Raw genomic sequence first — 19,308 nt, forward strand, 5'->3', positions numbered from 1 at the left:
GTCCCTTGGTTCCACCCCCTACCCACCTTTGAGCACTGTCCCTTGGTTCCACCCCCTACCCACCTCTGAGCACTGTCCCTTGGTTCCACCCCCTACCCACCTCCCACGCACAAAAAAATACCTCACCCAGCAACAAAAGATCCACCCCAGCAACATTAGACCCCCCCCCCCTCCAGTAGCAACAACGGCTCTCCCAGCAACCAGTATCAATAGAGACTCAGCCTTTGAAGACGTGTTCAACTAACGAGCCTTGGAAGTGACAAGCCTATGTGAATGACCATCCGCATATCAAAGAATGTCACCAAAGATTCAAATCGGATTTCAAAAGAATTTAGGTAGCTGGGTGCCACCCTCTTCAGAATGTATAAATTGTAATACAAGTCCTTAGGCAGATAGAGCAATGGTTTTTATACCAACAGAATGTAATGTGACTGAATTGCTCTCCAAACATGTCTTCCTACCTACATGTTTGTAAAAGAAATCTATTTTTCAATCTGGCTTCAACAGTCAAAATGTTACTGAAACCCATGAGTTTTGGGGTTTCCCCTACACGGGCAGAAAGCATTAACCCTGACCTCCAATCTGCTTACATACCCAGTTTGCATAGTTGCCAACATTTTAAAAAAATTTCCAGGGACACTTTGCAGCACAGCTATCAATTACTTACCACACCCACTTCCCTGAAGCTTCACCCACTCCGTATAATTAATCTCCGCCGACTTATCATCAGATTATAGGGTCTACTCTACTCAATAAAGAGAGAATTACAGGAAATTTAAACCATTTTTTATAGGCATTTATGGGCAGCCCAATTAACGGGCACTTGCCGAGACAATGTAAATTACCGGGGACAGGCTCCTATTTCCCGGGACTGTCCCGGCAAAAACAGGACAGTTGGCAAGTATGAGTTTGCATTAGCCTGTGGCAGAGGTTAACCACTTGCCTACAGTGCACTTTCACCCCCTTCCTGCCCAGACCAATTTTCAGCTTTCAGCGCTCTCATGCTTTGAATGACAATTGCGCGGTCATGCTACACTGTACCCATATGACATTTTTATCATTTTTTTCACACAAATAGAGCTTTCTTTTGGTTGTATTTAAGCACCTCTGGGTTATTTATTTCTTACAAAAAAAAAAGAAAAAAGACAGAAAATTAAAAAAAAAAAAAGTTTTTCTTATTTTCTGTGAGTAAATTTTGAAAATAAATAAATTTTTCTCCTTCACTGATGTGCGCTGATGAGGCGGCACTGATGGGGACTGATAGGCTGCACTGATGAGGTGGCACTTATGGGCACTGATGAGGTGGCACTTATGGGCACTGATGAGGTGGCACTGATGAGGAGGTACTAATATGCCGCACTGATGAGAAATGATAGGTGGCACTGATAGGCGGCACTGATGAGCACTGATAGGTGCCACTGATAGGCGGCACTGATGAGCACTGATAGGCAGCACTGATGAGCACTGATAGGTGGCACTGCTGGGCACTGAGAGGTGGTACTGAGAGGCGGCACTGATGGGCGGCACTGATGGGCACTGAGAGGCAGCACTGATGGGCACTGAGAGGTGGCACTGATGAACACTGATGGGTGGCACTGATGGACACTGACGGGTGGCACTGATGAGCACTGATGGGCAGCACCATCAGTGCCCACACTCAGTGCCCATAGTGCTGCTAGTCAGTGCCAATCAGTGCCCATAGTGCTGCCAGTCAGTGCCCATCAGTTCCTGCTCATCTAGGCACTGATGGACACTGACGGGTGGCACTGATGAGCACTGATGGGCAGCACCATCAGTGCCCACACTCAGTGCCCATAGTGCTGCTAGTCAGTGCCCATCAGTGCCTAGATGAGCAGGAACTGATGGGCACTGACTGGGAGCACTATGGGCACTGATTGTGGGCACTGATGGGGGGCACTGATGTCGGGCACTGTGGGCACTGATGGTGGGCAGTTATAGCATTTTATTTCCCTACTTTTACAGTAACAGTGCATATTTATAGCACTGGTTACTGTAGTAATGTTACTGGTACCCCCAAAAGTGTCAAAAATGTCAGTCAGGGGTCCGATCTGTCCGCCGCAATGTCGCAGTCCCACAAAAAAAAATCGCAGATCGCCGCCATTACTAGTTAAAAAAAAAAACAATAAAAATGACAAAAATCTTTCCCGTAGTTAGTAAACGCAATAACTTTTGCGCAAACCAATCAAAATTTACCAAAAATATGTAGCAGAAAACAAATTGGCCTAAAATGTTTAAAAATTTTGATTTTTACATTTTATTTGGGGGGGGGGGGATTTCATATAAAAAAAATGTGAAAAATATTGTTATTTTTTCAAAACTGTCGCTCTTCTTTTGTTTATAGCGCGAAAAATAAAAATCGCACAGGTGATCAAATACCACCAAAAGAAAGCTCTGTTTGTGGGAAAAAAGGACGTCAAATTCGTTTAGGTACAGCGTCGCGCGACCGCGCAATTGTCCGTTAAAGTCACGCAGTGCCGAATCGCAAAATAGGCCCTGGTCTTTGAGAAGCCAAATCCTCCGGGGCTTAAGTGGTTAAAATCCAGCAACGTTCCCAAATCATTGCTAAATAAAAACACAGCCAGAATAGACTTGGACTTTACATCTGCAAACACTGTCAACAGAATTACTGTCTGTTTATAGTTCAAAACTGGCAGCCGAGTTGAATACGATGTCGTAATTCATCACCATGTTAAGAATACAAGAAGAAAAAAAAAATGTTTACTACGTGACAACATCAGCTAGAAATTATGCTTGCATTTCTAATAACCTAATAAACCATGGGTGTTGTTCTTCTTATTTTTATTATCCTAATAACCCAGGGGTGCAGATTTGTTGTGTACATTTATCTGCAGCGGTAAGAGCCCATTCACATTAGCGCGACTTGTCAGGCGACTTGTCAGCCTGACACGTCGCGGTCGGTCGCGGTCCATTGAGTAGTACAGGACCCGTTCTAATAGGAGCGACACAAGTCGCTCCGACTTAGAAAAAGGGTCCTGTACTACTTTGGGGCGACCTTGGAGCGACTTGCATAGACTTCCATTATGTGAAGTCCCTGCAAGTCGCCCTGAAGTCACGGTGCACAGTGGTGCACGCGACTTCACAGGTCGCCCCCCGAAGTCGTGTCGCCTCAGTGTGAACCGGCTCTAAGACTTTTATTTTTTTTTTAAAAACAACACCAGTGCCCCCCCCCCCCCCCAGAGATTAAAAGAGATCAAATAGATATTACGTTCTCGGTTTTTTTTTTCAGAATTATATATAAATGTATTAGCATGCTACATTTAAGAATGGCGCAGCCTTTGGACGTCACAAAATTTCAAATGTGGATAGTTCACTTTGCATGCCTGCGGATGGGGGGGCGCAGGTGTTGTAAACTCTTTGGTTAAGTGTTATTTTGCTTGGTCATAATAATGAATCCTTTTTTATGCTTTTTGACTTTTTGGGAATGCTACAGTATGAATTTTGTGTGCATGGCTGTCGTCCCAGAAGGAAGCCTCTTCTAAAGATGATGCACAAGAAAGCCCGCAAACAGTTTGCTGAAGACAAGCAGACTAAGGACATGGATTACTGGAACCATCTCCTGTGGTCTGATGAGACCAAGATAAACTTATTTGGTTCAGATGGTGTCAAGCGTGTGTGGTGGCAACCAGGTGGGGAGTGCAAAGACAAGTGTGTCTTACCTACAGTCAAGCATGGTGGTGGGAGTGTCATGGCAGGTAGAGGCAAGGGGGGACAAATGCCCCCCTCAGAATCTCAACTTCCCCTTTTAAGTGGTTGTTAACCAAGTTTTTTTTCAGAGGGCCGAGCGCCGCTCACGTGACCCATCGGCTCTCTCCTCTCCCCGTCTGACAGCTGCCTGCAGCGGGCGGGGCTGAGCTTTTCTCACTGATGTCAGTTGGGAGGAGGCGAGGAAGGGAGGAGGGGAGGGGGAGAGGAGGAGAGGGGCGGCGGGTCACGTGAGCGGCGAGTGGTGCTCTGAAAACTTGTAAAGAATGACTTATTTTTATAAAACACAGACACAGGGGCACACAGGATGATGGAAGCACGTAAACTGACCACAGTGTCAGGGCTCAGCAGCCATGGTATACCGTGGTCAGTTTACAGAGGGGAGGACATAGCCAGGCAGGATCAGCCAGGTATTTTAGGTGATAGAAAGGGCCAAATTACACAGCAAAGCACTGTGCTGTATAACATGCTTTAAGGGAACAGGATCTGTGTTTTTTGTTTTTTTTAGGTGAACAAATGCTTTAAAAATAAATGCTGCTGTTTGCTCTTTGAAAATAAATACTCAAAATAAGTATAATGACATTGTTAAAAAGGGGCGGAGCATGGGTGACCTTAAAATGTTGCCCCCCCCCCCCCCCCTGAAAAAAGTTTTGCAGACGCCAATGTGCATTCATTGAGGGAACCATGAATGCCGACATGTACTGTGACCATAGGCGTGTGCACAGGGTGTGCCGGGTGTGCCTGGGCGCACCCTAATCACCTGGTGCACATTAGCATTATCGTTCACTGTGTGGGCGGGGAGATCTCACTCTTACCAGCTCAGCCATAAGTGCCAAAGCACTTCTCTTTCATTGTGCCAGCCGGGAGATAAATGAACCGGAGCCATATACATGTAGACACACACATGCATGTATGTTTGAGATTTGAGGCGCACACCCTAATGCAATAGGCTGCGCACACCTATGACTGTGACATACTGAAGCAGAGCATGATCCCCTACCTTCGGAGATTGGGCCGCAGGGCAGTATTCCAACATGATAATGACCCCAAACACACCTCCAAGATGACCACTGCCTTGCTAAAGAAGCTGAGGGTAAAGGTGATGGACTGGCCAAGCATGTCTCCAGACCTAAACCCTGCTGAGCATCTGTGGGGCATCCTCAAACATAAGGAGCTTAAGGTCTCTAACATCCACCAGCTCTGTGATGTCATCATGGAGAAGTGGAAGAGGACTCCAGTGGCAACCTGTGAAGCTCTGGTGAACTCCATGCCCAAGAGGGTTAAGGCAGTGCTGGAAAATAATGGTGGCCACACAAAATATTCACACTTTGTGACCAATTTGGACATATTCACTTAGGGGTGTACTCACTTTTGTTGCCAGTGGTTTAGACATTAATGGCTGTGTGTTGAGTTATTTTGAGGGGGGACAGTAAATTTACACTGTTAGGACCCTTTCACACGGGCGCTCCGTATGTCCGCAAATCATCCTATTTTTTTGCGGATGATTTGCGGACATAATGTAAGTCAATGGCATTGCGGATGTCAGTGGATGACCATCCGCTGACATCCAATTTTCGTCCTTTCAGTTCTGTTCCGTTTTTTGGAATGGAACAGAACCCTATTTTTCCTCCGTTCAAAAAACGGAAAGGAAGCAAAATCGTATGTCAGCGGTGTCATCCGCTGACATCCGCAATGCCCATAGACTTACATTATGTCCGTATATCATCCGCAAACGGAGCAAAAAACCGGAGCGGCCGTGTGAAAGAGGCCTTATACAAGCTGTACACTCACTACACTCACTACTTTACATTGTAGCAAAGTGTCATTTCTTCAGTGTTGTCACATGAAAAGATAGAATAAAATATTTACAAAAATGTGAGGGGTGTACTCACTTTTGTGAGATACTGTATACCTTATATGCCCTATATGATCTTTAGATGGACTGTCATACTGATGTCAGCATACAATGAGTAAAGCGCCGCCGCTGCGCAAACTGTCGGCGCTATATAAATACTGTATAATAATAATAATAATAATAATGAGGAGATATGTTATATTAATGAATGATCATTAGTCTTGGAGAAGTGGATGTGATCTTTTTGGCTACCTTTTTGTAAGGTAATGGCCATTTGCAGCTGTGCCACATCTCCATATTGTTAATTCAGATGGTCCTTAACACTCTATACACTCTATTACAGCTTGCTCAGTCTCATTGGAGGATAGGATATCTAAAAACTATATTTTATCTTCTTTCACCACACATCCCGTGACTTTCCTAGTGATTAGCACATACTGGTTTATTTATCTGGTGATTAGCTGCTTATCTATCCCTGCTCTTTTGCATAGGGTTATTGTTGTGCATTATATTTGCCATACTGTCCTGGGCACTTGCTCTGCACCATGCAATATACCACAATCCACATGTTGTACTCCCAGCGTGACATGTACGTTGATGTAGTGGACATAGCATGCTTGTGTGAACGATGATTCCCTGCTATATGTTATACATTGATTGTTGTGCTTTCTTTTCTTTTGGATAGGCCAATGTTCTTTGCTACCATGACAATGCCATACCAGACAATGAGGTCCTGAGGAAGCAATTAGTTGTGAAACCCGTCAACCTCTTGGAACACATAGCAACGTCTTACTTTTGTAGTTCAATTATATGGCCTGTATTATTCAACTAGAGTACTTTTTTTCAATGGTTTTATGATTGTTTTTTTTATATTTTGTAATAAATGTTTACATATATTCATCATTTTTAGACACACAAATTTACATTCAAGCTCCTGATGAATGGACGGAGGTCCATGAAACGCGTCGAGCCTACAATTACTCAGATTTTTTATTGAATTGTGACATATTTAAAGATTGTGAGCACACAGAGATTATGATGTTTTATTGTATTCATTTTATTCTTGAGAGATCCTTGCTTGATCCTAGTAACATTGTATTTATATTTCTTTGATTCAATATGTACTATGCAACTTACTGTATGCTATATCTCTGTATGTGTTCATGTAACAATATCTTTATATGTATATGTATTCATTTAATAAACCTTTATGTCTAGTTGACCTCATTTAAAGTCCCACATTCTTGTCCTTGTCTTTATATATACAGTGCCTTGCGAAAGTATTCGGCCCCCTTGAACTTTTCAACCTTTTGCCACATTTCAGGCTTCAAACATAAAGATATAAAACTGTAATTTTTTGTGAAGAATCAACAACAAGTGGGACACAATCATGAAGTGGAACGAAATTTATTGGATATTTCAAACTTTGTTAACCATTAAAAAAATGAAAAATTGGGCGTGCAAAATTATTCAGCCCCTTTACTTTCAGTGCAGAAAACTCTCTCCAGAAGTTCAGTGAGGATCTCTAAATGATCCAATGTTGACCTAAATGACTAATGATGATAAATAGAATCCACCTGTGTGTAATCAAGTCTCCGTATAAATGCACCTGCACTGTGATAGTCTCAGAGGTCCGTTTAAAGCGCAGAGAGCATCATGAAGAACAAGGAACACACCAGGCAGGTCCGAGATACTGTTGTGGAGAAGTTTAAAGCCGGATTTGGATACAAAAAGATTTCCCAAGCTTTAAGCATCCCAAGGAGCACTGTGCAAGCGATAATATTGAAATGGAAGGAGTATCAGACCACTGCAAATCTACGAAGACCTGGCCGTCCCTCTAAACTTTCAGCTCATACAAGGAGAAGAATGATCAGAGATGCAGCCAAGAGGCCCATGATCACTCTGGATGAACTGCAGAGATCTACAGCTGAGGTGGGAGACTCTGTCCATAGGACAACAATCAGTCGTATACTGCACAAATCTGGCCTTTATAGAAGAGTGACAAGAAGAAAGCCATTTCTTAAAGATATCCATAAAAAGTGTCGTTTAAAGTTTGCCACAAGCCACCTGGGAGACACCAAACATGTGGAAGAAGGAGCTCTGGCCAGATGAAACCAAAATCGAGCTTTTTGGCAACAATGCAAAACGTTATGTTTGACGTAAAAGCAACACAGCTCATCACCCTGAACACACCATCCCCCACTGTCAAACATGGTGGTGGCAGCATCATGGTTTGGGCCTGCTTTTCTTCAGCAGGGACAGGGAAGATGGTTAAAATTGATGGGAAGATGGATGGAGCCAAATACAGGACCATTCTGGAAGAAAACCTGATGGAGTCTGCAAAAGACCTGAGACTGGGACAGAGATTTGTCTTCCAACAAGACAATGATCCAAAGCATAAAGCAAAATCTACAATGGAATGGTTCACAAATAAACATATCCAGGTGTTAGAATGGCCAAGTCAAAGTCCAGACCTGAATCCAATCGAGAATCTGTGGAAAGAACTGAAAACTGCTGTTCACAAACGCTCTCCATCCAACCTCACTGAGCTCGAGCTGTTTTGCAAGGAGGAATGGGCAAAAAATTCAGTCTCTCGATGTGCAAAACTGATAGAGACATACCCCAAGCGACTTACAGCTGTAATCGCAGCAAAAGGTGGCGCTACAAAGTATTAACTTAAGGGGCTGAATAATTTTGCACGCCCAATTTTTCAGTTTTTTATTTGTTAAAAAAGTTTGAAATATCCAATAAATTTCGTTCCACTTCATGATTGTGTCCCACTTGTTGTTGATTCTTCACACAAAATTACAGTTTTATATCTTTATGTTTGAAGCCTGAAATGTGGCAAAAGGTCGAAAAGTTCAAGGGGGCCGTATACTTTCGCAAGGCACTGTACATATAGGAATGGAGGCAACTAGACATTTTATGTGGCAAGTCATAGATAAACTTTCTTTTTTTTTACATAAATGTTTACATTTTTATAGAACAATATCTGGATGTTCCTCTCTAGTACCAGTAAAGTCCACAATGTTCTGTTTTTTTTTTCTTGTTTCAATAACAAATAACAAACATGTCTTTATTTACCTGCTCTGTGCAATGCTTTTGCACAGAGCAGCCCCGTTCCTCTTATTTTTGGGTCCCCCGCGAGTGCTCCAGGCCTCTCCTCTTTGGCCGGTGCCCCCCTGGAGGTACCCGTGTGGGCTCGCTCCCGAGTCCTGTTGCCAGGGCCGCTGATAGGGGGGGACCACCAGCCCTCTTGTAGGGGGCCCGAGCACACAGGGAGGCCCACAGAGGGAGGGGGATTAGTGATGGACAACAAATACAGAAATCTTCCTCCAGCACCTGAATCTGATCTGTCCCCCTCCCTGCTATCAGCTTTCATCTGCTGAGAAAGAGACAGTCGTCCCTCACTAATCCCCCTCCCTGTGTGGGCCCCCCTCCCAGCACTGGCTCTAATGTTATCTCTACTCAGAAGTTTATTTGTAACTTTTTTTTCTCTCTCTCTGTCTCTCTGATCACTGAGCTCCAACTGCCCAGCCTGTATATTTTTCTCATCTCATCTTCATTTTTATTTAACATAGTTTTTTTTTTTTTTTAGATTTAGCAGGAATTATGTGAGTTATATTATATTTGTGTCTGATAATAGTGATTTTGATGTAATTTTAGCTAAATATATCTTTAATATTTTCTTGGGGGGGTCCCTGCTAGGTAGTCTGTACGGGGCCCGGCGATTTCTAACAGCAGCCCTGCCTGTTGCTGTGTTCATTGACACAGACAGCAGGACTCAGCCCCGCCCCCTGCTCACGTGTCACAGCTTTTGATTGACAACGGCTACCACTGCTATCAGTCAGTCCAATGAGGAGGGGAGACAGCAGCAGGGGCCGCTTGGCTTGTGCACATTGCTGGATCGGGCTCGGGTAGGAAAAAGGGGGTGCTGGGGGGGGGGGGAGGCTGCAGCACAGTAGGTACCAAAGTTTTTCAAAAATATGTAGCAGAAAACAAATTGGCCTAAAATGTTAAAGAGTTTTGATTTTTACTTTTTTTTTGAGAATTTCATATAAAAGAATGTTATTTTTTCAAAATTTCTTTTTTGTTTAAAGCACAAAAAAAAAGAAATCGCACAGGTGATCAATTACCACCAAAAGAAAGCTCTATTTGTGGGGAAAAGAAAGGACGGCAATTTTCGTTTGGGTACAGCGTTGCACGACCGCACAATTGTCCGTTAAAGCCACGCAGTGCCGAACCGCAGAATAGGGCCTGGTCATTGAGCAGCCAAATCCTCCGGGGCTAAAGTGATTAAAAGGTTATTTATTACATAAAAACAATGCGACCGCCTGAGTAAGGAGCTCCGAACGCGAGCACCCCTCCTGCCACTATTGGATGTAAGCCTGGATACTGAATGCTGCCAGATGTACGGCGGCAGGTCGGCTCTCCCAGGCAAAGTCCCGTACATGTACGGCGCTCGCCCTGGGAGGAGCTAAGGCGTGATCGCACGCACTCCCGCCCCCGCTCGTCAGCGGGGAAGCTAGTGCGTGTGACAGGCAGCTCCGATGGCCGCCGGCCACTCGCGATCTCCCGCCGCTGACAGAGAAGGACTTCTCCCTGAAGTTATCACAGCTGTCATGTGATCCTGCTATATAGGATCGCATGTCTTTGTGATGACTTCACAAGCCACGCCCCCCACAGTTAGAAACACGCCCCTAGGGTCACGTTTAACCCCTTGATCACCCACTATGTTAACTCCTTCCCTGTCAGTGTCATTATTACAGTAACAGTGCATATTTTTAGCACTGATTACTGTAGCATACTTGCCAACTGTCCCGTTTTTGCTGGGACAGTCCCGGCAAATAGGAGCCTGTCCCGGGTAATTTACATTTTCCCTGGAAGCACCTGTTAATCAGGCTGCCTGTAAATGTTACGCAGAAGTAGTGCAGCTGAATGGGAGAATTATTCCAACTCTGCTACTTTGGCATTAAGCTTGAAATTCCCTTTTTAATTTCCTGTAATTCTCTCTATATTGAGTAGACCCTATAATCTGATAAGTAGGCGGAGATGAATTATGTAGAGTGGGCGGAGTTTCAGAGAAGTGGGTGTGGTAAGTAATTGATAGCTGTGCTGCAAATTTTTCAAATGTTGGCAACTATGCTGTAGTAATGTCACTGATACCCCCAAAAGTGTCAAAAATGTCAGTTAGGGGTCCGATCTGTCCGCTGCAATGTTGCAGTCCCGCAAAAAAATGCAGATTGCCGTGTTTTTTTTTTTACCAAAAATATGTAGCTGAAAAAAAATTGGCCTAAAATGTTAAAAAAATTTAGATTTTTTAATTTTTTTTGGAGAATTTCATATAAAAGAATGTGAAAAATATTGTTTTTGTTTTTTCAAAATTGTCGCTCTTTTTTTGTTTATAGCGCAAAAATATAAAAATCGCACAGGGGATCAAATACCACCAAAAAAAAGGAATAACTTATGTGCAAACCAATCAAAATACGCTTTTTGCATTTTTTTTTTTTTTACCAAAAATATGTAGCAGAAAACAAATTGGCCTAAAATGTTAAAAAAAATTTGATTTTTACTTTTTTTTTTTTTGGAGAATTTCATATAAAAGAATGTGAAAAATATTGTTTTTTTTTCAAAATTGTCGCTCTTTTTTTGTTTATAAAAATATATAATATATATATATATATATATATATATATATATATATATAAAATAAATATAAAAAAATCGCACAGGTGATCAAATATCACCAAAAGAAAGCTCTGTTTGTGGGAAAAAAAAGGACGTCAATTTCGTTTGGGCACAGTGTAACGCCCGCGCAATTGTCCGTTAAAGTCACGCAGTGCCAAATCGCAAAATAGGGCCTGGTCTTTGAGCAGCCAAATCCTCCGGTCTGAAAGTGGTTAAGCTTTAGAACCACTTTGAATATAATTTCTTTTTTTTTGGGGGGGGGGGCGGGGTGGTTAGCTGCCTGCTGATCTATTTTCCTGTGTCCCAATGCACCCCTATAAAGAATACATCAATGACCAGCACATGTGCTCCCACCTTTTCACAGTTTCGGCAGACTTTTGCTCGGCGATCTCTTTCTCCAGTTCCCTCTCTTTGGCCTCTTTCTGTCCGATCGGACAATCCTCCGGAACGCTGAACAGGGAGAAGCCATCCTTGCCGTCTTCTTCTCGCAGAACTTTGGCGAAGACTCTCTCTGCCAGGAGCCGGACCTGCTCGTCCACCTCCGAAATATTAAGGCGTGGAAAGTGTCGGGGCATCTCGCCTGGAAGGAAAGGAGAAGCAAAAACATGAAACCTTCACAAAGTGATACTAATTTTAGGGTGTTTTCCGTTTATAATGTAAAAGCGGATTATTAAGTTACATACAGTAGTTACACAGTTACATAGTAGGTGAGGTTGAATAAAGACAATAGTAAATCCAGTTCAACCTGTGTAGGTGTGTGTGGCCGTAATCATCTCTCATACCCCTGAATGTTCTGATCATTGAAATGTATGTCCAGGAGTCTTTTGAAAGCCACCATACTTCCCGCAGAAACCACCTCTTGTGGTAGAGAATTCCACAATCTTGTAGCCCTAACAGTAAAGAACCCCCGCGTTGCCTGAGGTCAAAACGCTTCTCCTCTAATCGCATTGTATGCCCTCGAGTCCTCATGCAATCCTTGCGACTGAATAGCTTTTTTTCTATGCTGAGATCACCATTGAGGTATTTATAAATTGCTATCATATCTCCTCTCAGGTGTCTCTTTTTGCTTAATAAATTAACAGAACCCTATTTTTTCTTTCGTTTGAAAAACGGAAAGGACGCAAAATCGGATGTCAGCGGTGTCATCCGCTGACATCCGCAATCCCATAGACATACATTATGTCCGTATATCATCCGCAAATGGATGGGATGATATGCGGACATACGGACCGGATGACACAAGTGTCATCCGTGTCCGTAAAAAAAAAAGTGCCGGAGCGGATCGCAATACGGTCCGCTCCGTGTGAAAGAAGCCTTAAATGGGTTGTAGTGCATTTCTGTAAATCTGCAAAGGCGCTGAAAGATGTATAAGTGTGAACTGAGCCTTAATATTGACACTGCAGCCGATCGCAACTGCAGTGCCTTTTGAACGTGGTGTTGGAAAGGCGCGTTCCGTGCATGTTTCCCACACCGCGTTCAAAAATGCACTAGAGTTGTAATCTGCAGAGGGTGTCGATATTAAAGCAGAGTTCCGCCCCCCCCCCCCCCAAAGATTAAAAGTCAGCAGCTACACATACTGTAGCTGCTGATTTTTAATATTAGGACACTTACCTGTCCCGGAGTCCAGCGATGTTGGCACCGCAGGCGATGTTTCCATCGGCTGTTGAGTGCTACCGCCGCCATTGCTGATAAGGGAACCCGACAGTGAAGCCTACTGCGCATGCGTGAAGCGCACTGTGCTCGGTAATTGGCCTGGAAGCAGAGGGAGGAGGAGGGGGGCCGAACCTCTGACGTGAGGACCGACGGAATTGGGGACATGGCACTTGTCAAAAACAGGTCCCCCACCTGAAAGTGGCCAAATGTGGCACCAGAGGGGGGGGGGACAGATCAGGGGAAGTTCCACTTTAAGTTAAGGACACCCCAAATGCAGGTTGGGAACGGAGTGCGTTTACCCGCACTGCATCATATGGTACAGAAGTAGCATGCAATGTGATTGCAGTGAGTTGTGGGTTAGGGGCGGGTTAAGGTTTTCCTTTGAAGGTCAAGGTCAGGACTTAGGGATAGGGTTAGGGACCTCCTCAGTGGTCAAAGGTCAGGAGGTGGGGTCTCAAAGGTCAGGTGGTGTGGTCTCAAAGGTCAGGAGGTGGGGTCTCAAAGGTCAGGAAGCATGGTCTCAAAGGTCAGGTGGCGTGGTCTCAAAGGTCAGGAGGTGGGGTCTCCAAAGTCAGGTGGCCTGGTCTCAAAGGTCAGGAGGTGGGATCTCAAAGGTCAGGAGGCGTGGCTTCCCTCCACCAAGTGTGCTTTCCAGTGTAGAAATACTGCGAGCAAGCTTTGCACGCTCTCCTACTTAGTTGACCCTAGCTAAGTCGGAGGTCAAGCAGTCAGAGGTCAACGAGTTGTGCATTCACTACTTTTGGTGCCTCAGAATGAATAGCCAGAAATCGCACTGCACAGAACTGCATGCGGATCGCACAGGAATGCACAGCGCGTTCCTATGCGATTCCCGGAGTGAACCGGCCCTAAAATATTTTTACTGCTTGTTAACATGTAAAAGGTGAAAGCCTGGCCACAGTTCTATTGTAAGGATGTTCATAACCAACCCGGTCCATTATCTGCTCTGTAGGGTGATCTAGGTACACAAAGGTGTCACCCGATCACAGCAGACTGTCACACACCCTGACATGACTCACAAAGGAGTTCTCTTCCTCAGGATGAGATCACCAACATTACATTGTTTCCAATGAAGGATCCAGCCTCACATGTAAAGGACCTGGAGAAATACCGACACTTGATTGGAAGGGAGGAAGGGCAATCATAAACAATTCTAGCTTTTGTTAGAACAGAAATCTTGCCCTAAAGTACTGTATGTCCAATGACAAAACGTATTTCAGCTTTCAATAGAACAGAAAATGATTTGAATTTCTGTCTGGTAAAATAAAGTATTCCGTATTCAAAGCATCATTTTGACACAGTTGGCCAGAGCGGGATCACTTTGAAACAGCTGTTCAGAGAGAGATCACTTTGACGCAGCCGGCCAGGGTGGGATCCCTTTTTATGCAGTAGGCCAGAGCGAAATCATTTTGACACAGTTGGCCAGAGCAGGATCACTTTTATGCAGTTGGCTAGAGTGGGATCACTATGACGCAGCTGGCTACAGTGGGATCACTTTGACGCAGCTGTCCTGGGTGGGATAACTTTGACGCAGCCGGCCAGGGTGGGATCCCTTTTTATGCAGTAGGCCAGAGCAAAATCATTTTGACACAGTTGGCCAGAGCAGGATCACTTTTATGCAGTTGGCTAGAGTGGGATCACTATGAGGCAGCTGGCCATAGTGGTATCACTTTGATGTAGTTGGCCAGAGTGGGATCACTTTGACACAGTTGGCCAGAGTGGGATCACTTTGACACAGTTGGCCAGAGTGGGATCACTTTGACACAGTTGGCCAGAGTGGGATCACTTTGACACAGTTGGCCAGAGTGGGATCACTTTGACACAGTTGGCCAAAGCGGGATCACTTTGACGCAGCTGGCCACAGTGGGATCACTTTAACCACTTTACCACCGGAGGATTTTGCTGTCTTACGCCTGGGCCACTTTTTGCAATCGCCGCCGCTCCTCCCCTGGCCCGACTCCCGCTGTGACTGAAAAAAGGGGAATGTCTGGCGACGTAGTACTACGTCGCCAGACGTTATCGAGCCACTTTGCCGCAGTACTGCTCTAGTGAGCAGTGCGGAAGTGGTTAAAGTAGTTGGCCAGAGTGGGATCACTTTGACACAGTTGGCCAAAGCAGGATCACTTTGACGCAGCTGGCCACAGTGTGATCTATTTAGTTGATTTATATAGTTGGCCAGAGTGAAATAATTTTGACACAGTTGGTCAGAGAGGGATTACTGTGACACAGTTGGTCAGAGAGGGATCACTTTGACACAGTTGGCCAGAGAGGGATTGCTTTGATGCAGTTGGCCAGAGCAGGATTGCTTTGATGCAGTTGGCCAGAGCGGGATCACTTTTACACAGGTGGCCAACTTGAGCATATTGTCCAATATTGCATATGCAAACCAAGAATCCCTGCATTTAGTCAAAACTTTGCAAGCATTTGTAAGGTGTATAGCAGAGGATTCATCCAGAGTTCATATAGAACGATTCCTCCCACCTCCAGTACTGGTAACAACTAACATTTTGGATTTCCCATCACTTTCTTGTACCAGTGATAATGCGACAGATAGGAAGAATCTCCAACTTTATTGCCCTCAGGCCAACTGTGCAAACTGCATACAAAACCACATACACATTTGCATACCTAAGTTCTTTTTAGGCCCGTGGTTACTAAATTTTGCAGAATCACTGAAGTGATGCAATTCTCTAGAGTTTTTCTATCCAGTCACCCAGGCTATACTGGACTGGTGCTGATATATTTTAAAGCTCTGGCAGATCTGACGGTCTGACCAGCTTAACCGCTTGCCGACCGCCGCATGACTATTTACTGCGGCGGTCAGCCCCTCACAGGCAAAGCGACGCAGGTCTACGTCGCTAGCCTGTGAGGCTCTAGGGAGCGAGCGCGCGCCGCCGGAGGCTCACGGACCCCCCCGCGCATGTGCCCGGCGGCACTCGCGATCTTCCGTTACACCGGAAGAAAGGCAGGCGGCTAATGTAAACAAAGCCGCCTGTCATTCTTCCCTGTGTAAGAATGGAGATCAGACGGTTCTACTATGTAGGACCGTTTATCTCTGTTCTTACACTAGTAGCCACAGCCAATCACAGTTAGAAACACGCCCCTAGGGACACACTTAACCCCTCCCTCTCCAATAAAGTTAACTCCTTCACTGCCAGTGTCATTTTTACAGTAACAGTGCATATGTATAGCACTGATTACTGCAGTAATGTCACTGGTAACCCCAAAAGTGTCGAAAATGTTAGTCAAGGGTCCGATCTGTCCGCCGCAATGTCGCAGTCCCGCAAAAAAAATCGCAGATCGCCGCCATTACTCGTTAAAAAAAAAAAAAAAAAAATGACAAAAATCTTTCCCTTAGTTAGTAAACACAATAACTTTTGCTCAAACCAATCAAAATACGCTTTTTGCGATTTTTTTTACCAAACATAGGTAGCATAAAAAAAAAATTGGCCTAAAATGTTAAAAAATTTAGATTTTTAAATTTTTTGGGGAATTTCATATAAAAAAATTTGAAAAATATTGTTATTTTTGCAAAATTGTCGCTTTTTTTTCGTTTATAGCGCATGATCAAAAAATCGCACAGGTGATCAAATACCACCAAAAGAAAGCTCTGTTTGTGGGAAAAAAAGGACGTCAAATTAGTTTAGGTACAGCGTCGCACGACCGCGCAATTGTCCGCTAAAGTAATGCAGTGCCGAATCGCAAAATAGGCCCTGGACATGAAGGGGGTAAAATCTTCCGTGGCTTAAGTGGTTAAAGAGTATCTAAACCCAGAAAACAAAATGTAATTGTAGCTGGAAGCCCCTTATCCACTATCAGTGCCAGGCAAAGACTCCTTTTACTCCAATTCCACAATTTCCTGGGCTCCCAATATCCAATGGACATGCCAAAGGGATATAAATTCTACCTCTTCCATGCTCTGCTGCTCAGAGACACCATGCCTGATGGGACAGCAGTGGCTAGGCACATCGGCTGCTCTCAGGTGTTGGCTCCTCCAATATGGTTCCTAGTCTGCAGGCTGCTGAATTGGAGCGCAAGAGCTGCAAGCTTCCTTGTAAGTTCCAGTAACAGTGCCAAATGGTTTAGTAGTACTGCCCTTCAAGTTTGGTGGCCCAACTTCTTCAGCCAACCCCTGTTGATCATCTGCCACCTAAGTATCCAGATCAGAGACTCATGGTTTTCCTCTATGGAGTCTGTCTAGAGATTCTTGTAGCCAACCACCTAGGCAGGGCCGGTGCTAGACTTTTTTGTGCCCTAGGCAAGACCAGCCGCTTGCACCCCCCAAAAACAAACTGTACACATTGCCCCCCTTCATGCACATAATGGCCCCCTGACCCTACACCCCCCTTCCTGCACACACTCCCCCCTTTAATGCTACACCCCTTCCTGCACACACTGCCCTCCTTTAACCCTACACCCCCTTCCTATACACACTGCCCTCCTTTAACCCTACACCCCCCTTTTTGTACACACTGCACTCCTTTAATGCTACACCCCTTCCTGTACACACTGCCCTCCTTTAACCCTACACCCCCTTCCTATACACACTGCCCCCCTTTAACCCTACACCCCCCTTCCTGTACACACCCCCCCCTTTAACACTACACCCCTTCCTGTACACACTGCTCTCCTTTAATGCTACACCCCCTTCCTGCACACACTGCCCCCCTTTAACCCTACACCCCCCTTCCTGTACACACTGCCCTCCTTTAACCCTACACCCCCTTCCTATACACATATTGCACTCCTTTAATGCTACACCCCATTCCTGCACACACTGCCCCCCTTTAACTCTACACCCCCTTCCTATACACACACTGCCCTTCTTTAACCCTACACCCCCTTCCTATACACACACTGTCCCCCTTTAACCCTACACCCCCTTCCTATACACACTGCCCCCATTTAACCCTACACCCCCTTCCTATACACACTGCCCCCATTTAACCCTACACCCCCTGTCCTATACACACGGCCCCCCTTTCACCCTACACCCCCTTCCTATACACACACTGCCCCCCTTTAACCCTACACCCCCTTCCTATATACACACTGTCCCCCTTTAACCCTACACCCCCTTCCTATACACACTGCCCCCCTTTAACCCTACACCCCCCCTTCCTATACACACTGCCCCCATTTAACCCTACACCCCCCTTTCTATACACACTGCCCCCCTTTAACCCTGCATCCCCTTTAACTCTACACCCCCTTCCTATACACACTGCCCCCATTTAACCCTACACCCCCCGTCCTATACACACGGCCCCCCTTTCACCCTACACCCCCTTCCTATACACACTGCCCCCCTTTAACCCTACACCCCCCTTCCTATACACACTGTCCCCCTTTAACCCTACTCTCCCTTCCTATAAACACACTGTCCCCCTTTAACCCTACACCCCCTTCCTATACACACACTGTCCCCCTTTAACCCTACATCCCCTTTAACTCTTCACCCCCCCTTCCTATACACACTGCCCCCATTTAACCCTACACCCCCGTCCTATAAACACGGCCCCCCTTTTACCCTACACCCCCTTCCTATACACACTGCTCCCCTTTAACCCTACACCCCCCTTCCTTTACACACTGCCCCCATCTCTAGAGGCGACATCCACCAGGGGTGAGGAGGTGACAGGAGAGGAATGTGGCACTGGCCATGGCTGCACCTTAGGTGGCAGTGCGCCCTAGGCAGCTGCCTAGTTTGCCTAGTGGTAGCACCGGCCCTGCACCTAGGACTCCAGCTGCAGCCAGCCTCCTTGTGAGAGATGTCACTCCCGACCCCCCATCCTCAAGGGAAAGCAAGTAACTGTATTTGTACCTGATTGAATTGTACTGCTTATGTCTCAGTGATTCTTCCTTATATCCTATTCCGACAAAGGGGTTGATTTACTAAAGGCAAGTAGACTGTGCACTTTGGAAAGTGCAGTTGAACTCTGCAAGAGGAGCTGCTCCATAGCTTAGTAAATGAGCAGAAGCTATGCTGACTTCCCTTATCCATCATGAATCCACCTTGCACGTGATTGGGTATTCTTTGCCAAATTAAGCTTTCCCCTATTTACTAGGCTCTGGAGCAACTGCAGTTTCCAAAGTACACAGTCTACACAGTCTATTTGACTTTAGTAAATCAATCCTATACTGTGCTGCCCAGGGGCGTTACAAGGGTTGCAATTGCAACTGGGCCCCATGCTCCAGGGGGCCTGTGCGGCTCCCCTGTACACCTGGGGCGGGGGCAGCATGTAGAGAATCACTGTCCTCCTTTTTCCTCCTTTAGCTGCAGGAGGAAAATGGAGGAGATTGGTTCCTCTGTATGCTACCCCTGCCACTCCTCCTATCCAGTTCACTTG

The 19,308-nt window shown here is 45.4% G+C and overlaps 1 protein-coding gene across 2 annotated transcripts in view; it reads right to left on the bottom strand.

Moving 5' to 3' along the window:
- The window catches only part of AMPD3 (adenosine monophosphate deaminase 3), a 124,060-nt gene that overhangs the window by 84,602 nt on the left and 20,150 nt on the right, over nt 1-19,308 (bottom strand). For both annotated transcript variants that reach the window (XM_082270866.1, XM_082270865.1), the window contains one exon: nt 11,642-11,867. In XM_082270866.1, coding sequence (XP_082126992.1) covers nt 11,642-11,862 — 221 coding nt within the window. In that variant the 5' untranslated portion in view covers nt 11,863-11,867. The remainder of the gene's footprint in view (nt 1-11,641; nt 11,868-19,308) is intronic.

The sequence above is a fragment of the Pelophylax lessonae genome, assembly GCF_965119305.1.
Source record: "Pelophylax lessonae genome assembly, chromosome: 10".
Lineage (NCBI taxonomy): Eukaryota > Metazoa > Chordata > Amphibia > Anura > Ranidae > Pelophylax > Pelophylax lessonae.